This window comes from Phalaenopsis equestris, unplaced genomic scaffold (assembly GCF_001263595.1).
Source record: "Phalaenopsis equestris unplaced genomic scaffold, ASM126359v1 Scaffold000224, whole genome shotgun sequence".
NCBI lineage: Eukaryota > Viridiplantae > Streptophyta > Magnoliopsida > Asparagales > Orchidaceae > Phalaenopsis > Phalaenopsis equestris.
In genome coordinates this window covers 147000-159234 of record NW_018164666.1, presented here as the reverse complement: position 1 = coordinate 159234, position 12235 = coordinate 147000, and the positions used below count along the sequence as shown (strand labels likewise).

Genomic DNA, 12235 nt, shown 5'->3' with positions numbered 1-12235 from the left:
TATATATATATATATATATATATACACACATATATATATATATATGAAATATCCTAATTATTCTATGATGCATATACACACCTGTCAGAAGCATGTGTCATGCAGACTTCCATCTGCTAAACATTTTTGTTATTTTCTCTCATAAAAAAAAGTTATTGTTGGAATTAATGCTCTTGGCTTCTTATATTAAAGAATAAAAATAAATATCATGGAGGCATCTGGATAAACTAACTTGTAATAATAAAATAATATGTTTGATTAGTTTTTTTATTAATTGTCGCTATTAAGTGATTAGGACGTGCAAATTAGAAAATTTAATCCATACCCATCATCTTTGCACTCGCCTAACACATTAAACGACTTTTTTTTAATTATTCTTCTCCATTATTAGAAGACTTTGTACAAATTTGTGGATTAATTTCTTTCGTGGGTCCCACCATAATTTCTTCCATATGTTTTCATAACAATTTTGTTAGGTATGGCTCCTATACCATTAATGAGACACATGCTGGAGCGGAGCCCACGAGCAGAGTGGAGCGGAAGGATCTGTCCAATCGGGAGAGTTTCATCATGTGGGTTGAAGGTGTGGGGGCAACACCCCATGATTTGGTACATAGGTAATTTAAGTAATTAAGTAATCACATATTAGACTATAGGGTTATATATATATATATATATATCATGTTTGTAACACTACGTGAGATTCTGAATTTTACATTCTGTACTTTTTTCTGAATATTGAAAATAAAGTCGTCGCTCTACTCCCGAGGATATATATATATTTGGCGAACCTCATAAATCTCTCTGTGTTCTTCTGAATTTGTGTCTCTCTGTGTTCTTCTGACTGTGTTCTTCTGAATTTGTGTCGATTCCTAATTTTCTTCGCCCTAATTTCTCAACAAATTTGATGCGATAAATCTATATATAAAAGAACATCCGGGTTAAAAAAAATTGAGTAAAAATTAGATTTTTGATGTGATGTTAAAAATTTAAAATTTATGATTTTTAATATTAAATTCTAGAAGTAAATACATAATGTTTTTTGGATATGTAAATGTCATTTTTTTTCAGGGATAATAAGAGAAATATCATCGAATATTTTTATATTAATATTAAAATAGAAAATATGAATTGAAATTTATCATCAATTTTGATAGTTGAGTGATGAGCGAATATTATGTAAGTCGTGGTTGATATTAAAGTTATATTATATACCTCAATATCATCCTAACACCATGAATAACACCCTAATAATTTGTCCATCGTTGTATAATATTTTTCCTTGATGAGGATTAGGGTGGTTGATTTGTAATAATTATTAAAAAGCTTTTCTTTTCTGGCCAACGTAATCATTAAATTTATCATTTTACATCCAATCACACTATGCTACAATTAATATTTATATATATTAAAAATATTCGTTATATTAATTACTATTATACTACAAATTAATTTTAAACAAATTGTCGATAAATTAAGGTGAAGAAAAACAATAAATCGACATAAATCCAGAAGAACACAAAAATTTAATAAGGTTCGGCAAAACTGCTTACGTCATCGGGAGCAAAACGACGATTCCTTTTAATATTCAGAAAATTTTACAGAATTCAGAGATACCTCCTAGATTACAAACAAGTCTATTTATAACCCCAAGAATAAACCTTAAGTACAATATATAATTATAACATTACCCCTGTACCGTTCCGCGGAGCGTTGCCCCCGCACCCCTAACCCCATAATGTAACTTTCTGATTTGGACATATTCTTCCACTCTGTTTCGTTCCAGCGTCTATTCGTATATGTTAGTCGTACCAAAACACAAATTCTATTAATTAAAATTGCAGAGCCTAACCCATCTTTCGAAATAATTTAAACTAAATTTTAATTAAAAATGTTTTTAAAATTATTATATTTATATTAAGATAAATATAACACCCTGCTAATCATTTAAACTTAATTAATATATATTTCCAAGAAGGTTGAGATAAAAGAAACAATAATAATAATGATGATTCACCCATAATTTCTTCTTATATTATTACCGATAAAACAAATATTTACATTACAAACCCTCCAAAACACTCCAAATATTAACCAGGCAGCAGCATATGCTTAAAGACCAAACACAACAGCTTCTTCTATTTACAAGATGCTTTGCTCTCCAAAGACATTTCTTCACTCTTCTCAGACCAAACTGTAAAATTCCTTCACTTCACCTGTGCTTGCTCCTTGTCTCACCACTATACATCCTGCAAAATAGATAAAATAAAAATAAAATTTAAATCATACATATTTAAATTTTATTTAGAACAAAATAAAATCTGTCGGATAACACAAGAAAATATTCCTCTGGTATTATTTAGGTGCTATTGTGTGTTATTTAAATAAATAAAAAAAAGAAGGTATTGACCAGTCATAAACAGTGGGAGAATTGGGTTGCGGTTTATCGAACAGATCTGATCCGAGCGCCTTGGTGTTAATATTGCTTCCAGGGTGGAAGACGCTTCGCCAAACATTAGCTTTCTTCGCCGTTGAAGTCGCAGGAGATACGGGCGTCACCGGCGTGATCGGCGTCGTCGGTGTCGCCGGCAACGACGACGATCGCTGGTAAACCTTCCCGCTGCTCTCCCCTTCTCCACCTTCACCATCCATATCAGATTACAAGCAGATTTAAGTTAGATGAAGTAATCAACTACTCTGCTCAGATCTGCAGAACGATATGGATCGGATGATATTATAGGTTTGATTACCTGGGGGGTTGATGACTAAGGGTTTGGAGGACATCTTTCCTCGGAGCTTACCGAGGCCTTTTTCAGGGTGAGGCCCGGCGAGAACGTCGTCCCAGAGCTTATCAAGAAGAACCATTTTCGCTCCCTGTCTATCTCTCGCTGTGAATTACAGTCTTGAGTTCTGTATTTTGGCTTTAGGGTTTATGATTTCGGGTTGGTGAGGGTGGTGCCATTAATAGTAGAAGATGGGGGTTAAGGTTACCTCAGGTAGTTTTACCGGGGATGGTAGACATTTGCAAGATGGTTGAATTAAGTGGTGCTGATATGTCAATAATTGGAATGTTGGGACTAAAAAGGCTATGAGTTTATTATTGGAGTATTATATTAAAAGAATGGTTATATTTTGTTATATTTGGACTAATAATTCCTTGAGTTAACTGAAATGATTATATTGATGTGAATTATAGGTTAATTATAAATAGTATTAATTCTCAAAAATTGAGGATTTATGAATAAAATGTAATAGATATGAATTGTGGTATCTTATATTGCATGATGGATATATACTGAGCATTAATATGTTGGACATGCCAGTAAAAGATAATTGATGACATTTTTTATTGTATTCTATATTAGGAAGATAGACATCAACTTTCGTATAGATGTTGGGCTCAACATTATTGTTAATAATAGTCATTAGTTATTGTAAAAGTATTGTTGGATATCGACATTGATGGTGATAGCAAATATCTGACTTTCGATAATGGTGAACATTGGTTTTAATTTGTTAGTGATGTTGGAGATGTCGGTAATAGATAATTGATAGTATGTTTAATCATATTTTGTATTAAAGAAGATTAGTGACATAAGAGATATACTTACAATTAGACATCAACTTTAGTGTGCATGTTGAATGTTAATATTGATGGTAATAATAAGGGCTAGCTATTATAGAAATGATGTATATTAGCCTTGGTGGTTTGTTTTATCAAAACTAACTCTAAATGGGAAGATTTGTTTTATAGTGGTTTGATAACTGGTGACTACATTCATAATAAGTTAAGGGGGTTTTTTTTGTCAATTCATCATTATAATTCAATTTAATGAAATAAATTTATCATGGGAGGCAATTTAAGTGTCATAGTGCGCCTTTGAGGAGCCAACAAATTAAGAAAAAGGTACTTGTAGGTCTGAGGAGCTTTGGAGATGGCACATAATGTAAAAAGAGAAGGAAGAAGTCCTTTTAGATTGTTATATGGGTGTTTGTTTATAAGTTAAACATATGAAAACACTATTACTCATGACTACTTTGTATTTGAGAAATGGAATGTGTTATGAAACATTATAGAGGAGCGCTGCATGGATGACATGTTGTAAGAATAGGATCACACAAACATAGTTTTCATGAAAGTTTGAAATGGTGATAATATTGAGAAGTAATATCTGCCTGACAAGGTGAAATCATACAAGCTATATATATAAAGATAAGAATTTTGAGAATGCTTTCTTGTGTCAGTTAAAGGTCAAAAGTAAGATGGTTTAAGCCAAATAGTTTAGATCTGTTCACAACTAAATATATTTTAGTCTAAATTAAAATATAAATAAAAAAATAATTAATTAAAGAAGAATGATAAATAAATAAATGTATGTAAAAATGGCCGGACTACCTTTCCTTTCAAGAAAAAAAAAAGTTGATTGTAAATCTCATGCAATATCTTATATCACTCAATCAAAAATAAAAATAATTGACAAATTCCAAATAATTAAAATTAGTTTTTCCATAATAATGAATCGCCAAGGTTTCCTGCACTAAGTTTCTAAATTTTGCATAAATGTTCTTTTTGTCAATTTGTGCTCCCTTCAAATGAGAAATATTTGCGTACGTAAGTTCGGGAGGTTATTCAGAGAGCATAGGGGGGTTATATCCGCGCTATACCTCCTGTAACACTTCTGTAACCTACTTATAACCTATAATTAAGTTCTACACTCTGTAGTTTCTGTAGGTACATGTAAATTACAAGGAGGTTACAAGGGAATATAATACGGATATAAATCCCATGTACCCTTTCAATAATCTCCGATGTACGCAGCGATGCGTAGGTCTTACATATGCAAATATTTTCCCCTTCAAATTAATGGTAAACATTTTAATACAAATATACAATTTGCAGTGGATGCATTTACAAAACTTTTTTATTGCGCGGTAGGTGGTGAGAATAAGTAAATTTACTTCCCCTGAAAACCGGGTACTGCTGACAGCGTGGCGGATAAGGATTGAGGGCAAATGGGCCCCACCAAAATTATTTTGAAGTACGGCCTCGGTGGATCCGCCGGGGGTTTCTCGCAATCGAACAAGTGTCTCGCTTGCCAGACCGACGGAGGAGATTGTACTTTCATTTGTAGGCTTTTGTTTGGGCCCCCAAAAGTTACATAAGTTGGGCTGCAAAATTTCATCGGCCCGTTAATGTCTGATAAAAACTGGACATCCAATGAAGGGCAAAAGTTAGTTAAATCTAATTTTGATTAGAAGAAATAATTTTTGTAGGGAATTTTACTTAAGGAACCCTGGAAACGATCTCTTTCATAGAAGAAAATATTATGTTCGGATATTGCACGTACGAATGAATAATCAACGACGGTCACATCATCATACACGTCGACGGCCAACGAAGTGGAAGCTGGTGATTGGCCGTCCGAACAAAATATTTTTTTCCTTTGACCAACTTCCCTGTTGGACTTTTTTGAAGCTCCTTCTTCCAACTAAGGCGGTCAAAAAAGCTCGTTGTCGACGAACAGCTCGTGTTCGGCTCGTTAAGTAGCTCGTGTTCAACTCGTTGTTTTAACGAACGAGCCGAACAAGAACAAATTTTTAAAACTTGAATTATAAACGAGTCGAACACGAACAACTCTTTGTTCGCTCATGCTCGGCTTGTTTTAGCTCGAAAAAAAATTATACGACTATTTATATAACAATATATTATATATATTATTTATTTAATAATATATTATATATATTTATGTATAAGTTTAAATCATAACACCTCATGTTGCAATGTGATTAGTGTATTCTTTTGTATATATTTGATTCAGGTTCGATTCCCACGTTTTATAACTATTTTTCTCAATTTAAGTTTAACGAGCCAATTTCGAGCCGAACACGAACACGAATTTTTAAATCGAGTCGAACACGAACACACTATTCAAAAGCCGATTTCGAACACGAGCTATTTCAAGCAAGCCGAACATGAGCCCAGCTTAAGCTTGCTCAGGCTCGGCTCGTTTACAGCCCTACTTCCAACTTCTTTTTTCCACGCAAATGTCCGCACTCATCCTTCATCGATTTCAGCTCTTTTAATGTTATTTTTCTAGATTTTCTTAAATTTTTTCTATCCCTATTTTTTATTTTTATTTGTTCTCCCCATTCTTTGATCTTAAATTCCATTTGTGGCTTTATGAACGATTGCTGGTCTTCATTTCTAGTGATTTTGAACAAAATTACAATACGAGCTGCAAAACATTTGAATGGTAAATATTATTTATCCTATATATTGTTCTTAGCCATGAATCACATACTTATAAAAAATTTCCTTATAATTTGTACCTTATGTTTTACATGGATTAAGGCTAGCACGAGACCACCTTAAGATGGATATGTGCTTCTTTTTCTTATTTATTTTATGAGGTTGTAATGAGATATACTTGTGGAACTCGATTAGGTCTAATAGGATTGCAAATCTCTCTTATTTGTTGCTATAAATATTTCTTAGGCTTATATGATCTGAATTTATATTATCATGCTTGTGAGCTTGATTTTAGATTACACCAAACATACAAATTTATGTAGAGCTTAATCTTCTTGTGTTATATATGCTAGCGTACACATCACTTAATTTTTATATTTTTTATCTCTAATAGAACAATAACAAGTAAGAGCCCAAGCCTTTCGTCAACATCACTAAGAATCAGTAATTAAAAAAAATTAATATAAATTATAACTTGTTGTGTACAATATATACAATTTATAAAGATAAAAGTTATGGAATAGAAATTTAACATTGTCCAAGATTTCAAATGAATGAATGAAATGAGTAATGTAATATTTGATGACGAAAATATGATTAAGAAGAACTTTGAAGATGTCAAATTGCTTATCAGAAGATTGATTTATGTCGATATTGTAGTAATATCTATTATGTTATTATTATTGGGACACCGACGTTTTTGTTAAAGTTTATGAACTTATAAAGTTGCCTAAATATTTTGAAGTTTGAACTCTTGTAAATTGAAGTATGTGTTGTGAAAAATGACGACAATAAAATGAAAAATGAAATGAGAAAAATTGCACGCATAAAAAATACCAGAGCGACACACAGATTTACGTGATTCGACAAATTTGCCTACATCCGCGGAGCTGCGAATGATTTATTTCTTTGAGGAATTATACTGTCGAGCATCTTAACGTTTATAAGAAAATCTTTATTTTCTTCTCCCTTTCTCTCTCTCTCTCTTCCTCTATTTCTCTTAACTCCCAAGATGACTTGACTTGGTCTTGCTTGGCTTGTTTTTTCTGTAAATCAAAAGAGACTATTTATAGAAATCATGAGAGCGGTAGGTGAGAGATATGTGAGCGGTAAGTGGGATGTGGTAGGTGAGTGATAGGTGGATGTGGTAGGTGAGCAGTAGGTGGGTGTGATAGGTGAGCGGTAGGTGGGATTCGGTGGAACGGGTTTCCACATTACCCAACAATTCTCTCACTTGGAGACTGAGACATTGAATGCATCACCTACTAGCTGCATCATCTACCAGTTGTACCGACCTTTTCCTCAAACATGATATCTTCCACCTCTGCAACTTGAAGCCCATGTAATATGAAAGTTATTTTGTGATTTTAAATGCCCACCGCTTAATTTTTTTATACAATGAAATCCATTTCTACAACTAGATCACACGAGTCAGCATACAACATGTCAAAACAAAATATGATTAGACACCATTTCAAAATCAAAATGGGAACAAGTGATCCAAATCAATTTAAAATCATCATAATATTATCTCGATACCACATCAATGCCGACCCTAATCCTCTCTCAACTCTCTCTCATATGACTCGTTAGACAACTCAGTAATGAGTCTGTGCAGCTCATCCCCCCCCACCCCCGCCCCGCCATTCTCCACCGACTCTCGACTCGCCGCCTTCATCTGCTTTACCCGCTCCCTAACCGCTCTCCCTTCCTCGCTCTCCTCCATCAACCACCTCACCTTCCTCTCCACCTCCTCCGCAGTCACCCACCCCTCTCGCCGGCGCTCCGACGCCATCTCCGCCGCCAAACTCATCTCCGTCGCCATCAAAAACGCATTCAAATGCTGCTCCGCATACATCGGCCAAGCCACCATCGGCACCCCACACCACAAGCTCTCCAGACTTGAATTCCAGCCCCCGTGCGTCACGAATCCCCCCACCGCCATGTGACCCAAAATATCCATCTGAGGCACCCATCCCTCCCACACCATCCCCTTACCCTTCGTCCTCTCCCGAAACCCTAACGGAAACCCATCCTTCTCCCCGTCGGCGAGCCGCAGGATCCACAGAAACCTGTACCCGCTCCGCTCAATCCCAGCCGCCGCTTCCCCAGCCTGCGCGGCCGTCATCATTCCCATGCTCCCGAAGCAGAGGAACACCACCGAAGCCGCCGGTTGCTCGTCGAGCCACAATAGGCATTCGTGCCGCTCGCCGGAGGACGTGGATAAACGGAGAATCGGTCCGATCGGATGAATCGGAGGAATCGATTCATCCAATTCCATTGCGGAGATTGCCCCTTTCTCGAGCGCACGGAAGGTGTTCACTAAAATACCTCTGACCTGTTTAAGCCGGTGCGCGTGGTAGATGGACCAGGTGTACAGACGGCTCTTCTTGTTCATAATGGGGCTGGGCATCGACAATGGCGGGATCGGGGGCAAGCCAGGCACGTGAACCCGGTCATGGAATTGGTGGAATTCGATGGGGATTTCATCGTGGAGGGTTGGGAGATGGAGAACCAGGGAGAGCATAGAGGCGTTGAAGGGGATGTAGGCGTAGGTAGGGATTTGAAGCTCGTCAGCGGCGTCGATGACGGCGGTTGCGAAGAAGTCGATGATGAGGGCGGAGGCGGAGGTGGTGGCGAGAGCGGATTTGATGTGTGGGGTGTAGAGTTGGAAGCAGCGAGCGCTGTAATCGGCCATTCCGTCGGTGGATTGGGGTGAGGGGAGGTCGATGGAGGGGAGGTAGTAGATGGAGATGGAGGAGGAGGAGGTGGAGGTTGGGAGGAGGGAAAGGGAGGAGGCGAAGCATGCGGTGGATGGGGTGAGGATGAGGCTGACGGAGAGGCGGCCGGCGGCGGAGGGGTGGAGTAGGAGGAGTTTGGCTAATTCGATGGTGGAGGGAGTGTGGCCGGCGCCGGAAGCCGGTAGGAAGGCCAGGTTAATCTTCTTCTTCTGCTGCTTTTCCATTACTCCGTTTCTCTATTCTCTCTCAATTGATTTTGCTGTGAATTTTAATGATTTGTTGTGAGGCGAATGGGATTGGTTCGTTGGTTGGACATGAGTTAATGTTTATTGGTTGGATATTGAGAAATAAATGTAGTACTAAATTATTTTTGTAATTACCTATTTCTTTTTTGGGGGCATTTATTTACATACATATGATATATATTTTTTAGATAATTAAGTATATGTTATTTAGGTGGTGTTGTAGTAGCATATTATTAACAAGATTTAGCGATGTGTTTAACTTAAATTCAACCAAAAACCAAAAAGATAAGAACTAAATCTAACTTTCCCAAATTTTATGAAATTTCATCTTTTTTAATCGTATTTAGTCTCTTTTATGAATTGAATCCGAATTTACTAATCCTTTTTATCTTTGAAGTGCACTGGATTTGATAAATTCGAATTTATGGGATTTGATAAGTATTATTAAAAGTAGATTAGTCCTAGCATATTGAATTTAAGTGAAAATTTGAAAAATGAAAAACTTTGGTATTTAAATGAAAAATTTTTATGAATTTTGACATTTGAGTTTTGTAAATAGCAATGTTTCAAGTCCTATGTAGGCTTCAAATAAATGTATTTATATAATCAATGCTTAAATTTTTGCATTTACTAATATAATATTTAAATGTTTATGTACATTAAAAAATGTCGGCATTATTAACTTTAAAAAAATATTTTTTTTCTTATATAAATTTTATGAAATCAAAACATTATAAATATAAATATCATATTTTATTTTGATATCAAATTGTGTTTAATCAGGCTGTTGTATATGTTTCCTCACTTGTTAGTAAGAAGTATGTGTTTTCGGGGCTAATTGGTTCTAGGCTTGTGCGTATAGATGTCTTGAATGTTTGATAGGAGGATGCAAGACGATTGAGTGTGTAGAGAATGATATCTTCACTATCTATGTGTGATCCAGCCATTGCAATTCGATCTATCGAATGCTTGATTTCACACAAATAGTCACCCCTATAGTGTTACTTGAGAGACACATGATGGGGCTCATTTTTTTTTTCTTAAATTGATTTGCTCGGGAACTATTGGGGGATTAGAGTCATTCAGTGATAGTGTCATATAGCAGTTGTGGATTCCAAGTTGAGAACTTAGGAAAGAAGTGTAGAGGAGATACAAGGCAGCAACTAAATTTTAATGATAGTTGTGGTCTGGCGGTGATGAAGACCAGACAGTGGTGGTGTGGTAGCTCAACGTTAGTGGTATGGCTGTAGTGTTCTAGTGATTGTTCGTCAGTGGTGGCAGTTAGGCGGTGGTGGTCGGGCAATGATTGTTCGTCAGTGGTGGTAGTTTGAAGATGGTGGCGGAGCAATGGTGATCCTATGGTGGCGGTGGATTGATAAGCGACATCCTATGTAAATACTGTATGAATCTGGGTGATCCCTTTGATTGGATGGTGTTTTATGAGCATTTAAATAGTTTGATTATGTCAGACTTAAATTATCTCGGGCTCGTTGGATTTGGCTCGTCAAGATGCTAGATTTGACTATGAACTTATCATATTTAGATATCATTTGACCATCTAAAATATATTTCAAAGCTTTCAACTATGCTTTAAGTGCGTGATCTGGACCTACTTTGACTCAGGTTTGATCATTTTTTATGTCATCTAATCCGTCTCACTGAGACCATTCACTCGATCATAAATCTATAACACTTGAGTATAAGATATGTAAATACATAAGAATTGTGTTGTATACTTGTATGTGTATAAACACCCCAATTAAGATTAATAAGAGTTTTATTTTATTTTAATTTTTTTTATATTTATTATGCTAGGTTTTGATTCTTTTTTGTGTTGCATGATATGATAATTCAAAAATAATATTCTGAATACAAGAAAAATAAGAAAGATTTACATAAATACCACTGAATTTATATGTATTTACATATCTAATACGTATATTTCTTTTGCATGTGTCACATTATTTATGTATAAAAAAGTGTATTTCACTTTAAGTTAAAATGATGATATTTTTAACATGATAAAAACTATTTGCATGGTATAAATCTAAAAACATAAAATTTAGGTTTTAGATATGAAAATATATAAGAAATTGGTGGATTGTATGTAAATACCCCTAGAAAAAATAGAACCAAGATTTTGCTCTCTTAATGAAACTTAAATCATTTCACATAAGAATCATGCTTAAGTTTATGTGATAACATTTTTTATTTATTTTTGACCAGAGGAGAATCTAGATGCACATTGTGATTAAAAGCATCACATATTGAATTAGAAATTGCATACACTCAAATTTATAATTGAATGAAGTGCATGTGTCATGAATCAAATGACATTAAAAAATAATCTGATTTGAATGCAATTGAGCTCATATCATGCACTTAAAGAATTTCTGAGACATCTGGTGCTGGACCAAATGATCGTGAAATCAAATAAGCTTATATTGATAAAATGTCATACAAAGTTTTGAAACATATAGTCAAATCAAGCATCTCAATGAAACAACTCCAACAAACTTAAGATCACTTAATTCTTATATCATTAAGATATTCAAATACTCATAAAAATGTCATCCTAATCCAGAGAATCACTTTGAGTCGAGTGGTCCATATCTAGCAGTCTTTACGAAGGATGTCAATCACAAAATTTATAAAGAGACATTAATTCTCTTCATGAGGGGGCAGGACCTGGACGAGAAGACTGAAAGGAGCTCCAAGCTCTTGAGAATTCTCGACACCACTTGACCACAATTGTCTGATCGCCGCTGTTGGACCATTGTTATCGCTGCTGACGACACTAACTTCAAATCTGCATCACAAAACCCTAGTCATTGGTCTCCCATTGGCATAACAAAGACTTTATCACTTTTCGAATATTTATATCACTCCTATAGTAAATTCAAATCAATAATGTTGATTCTATATTTGTCCTTTGATCAATCCTAAAGGGATTAGAGCATTAGAAAGGAGGGAGGGAGGGGGAGAGAGAGGGAGGGAGG

At 35.5% G+C, this 12235-nt stretch overlaps 3 protein-coding genes across 3 annotated transcripts in view; 1 reads left to right on the top strand and 2 right to left on the bottom strand.

Moving 5' to 3' along the window:
- Window positions 1–2012: 2012 nt before the first annotated feature.
- LOC110023428 (auxin-repressed 12.5 kDa protein-like) lies at window positions 2013–2951 on the bottom strand. The gene is made up of 3 exons (XM_020722842.1): window positions 2751–2951; window positions 2411–2639; window positions 2013–2249 (listed from the first exon to the last, which is right to left on the bottom strand). Exons 1-3 carry the CDS (start codon window positions 2863–2865, stop codon window positions 2213–2215), a joined length of 381 nt encoding a protein of 126 aa, XP_020578501.1. The 5' UTR covers window positions 2866–2951; the 3' UTR covers window positions 2013–2212.
- A 4678-nt stretch (window positions 2952–7629) lies between these two features.
- On the bottom strand, window positions 7630–9385 carry LOC110023335 (anthocyanidin 3-O-glucosyltransferase 2-like). The gene has a single exon (XM_020722690.1). The coding sequence runs from the start codon at window positions 9213–9215 to the stop codon at window positions 7806–7808; it is 1410 nt and encodes a 469-aa protein (XP_020578349.1). The 5' UTR covers window positions 9216–9385; the 3' UTR covers window positions 7630–7805.
- LOC110023334 (pre-mRNA-splicing factor CWC25) overlaps window positions 9114–12235 on the top strand; it is a 9279-nt gene continuing 6157 nt past the window's right edge. Inside the window, exon 1 of the mRNA XM_020722689.1 lies at window positions 9114–9185. The gene's annotated coding sequence lies outside the window, so the exon portion shown is untranslated. The remainder of the gene's footprint in view (window positions 9186–12235) is intronic.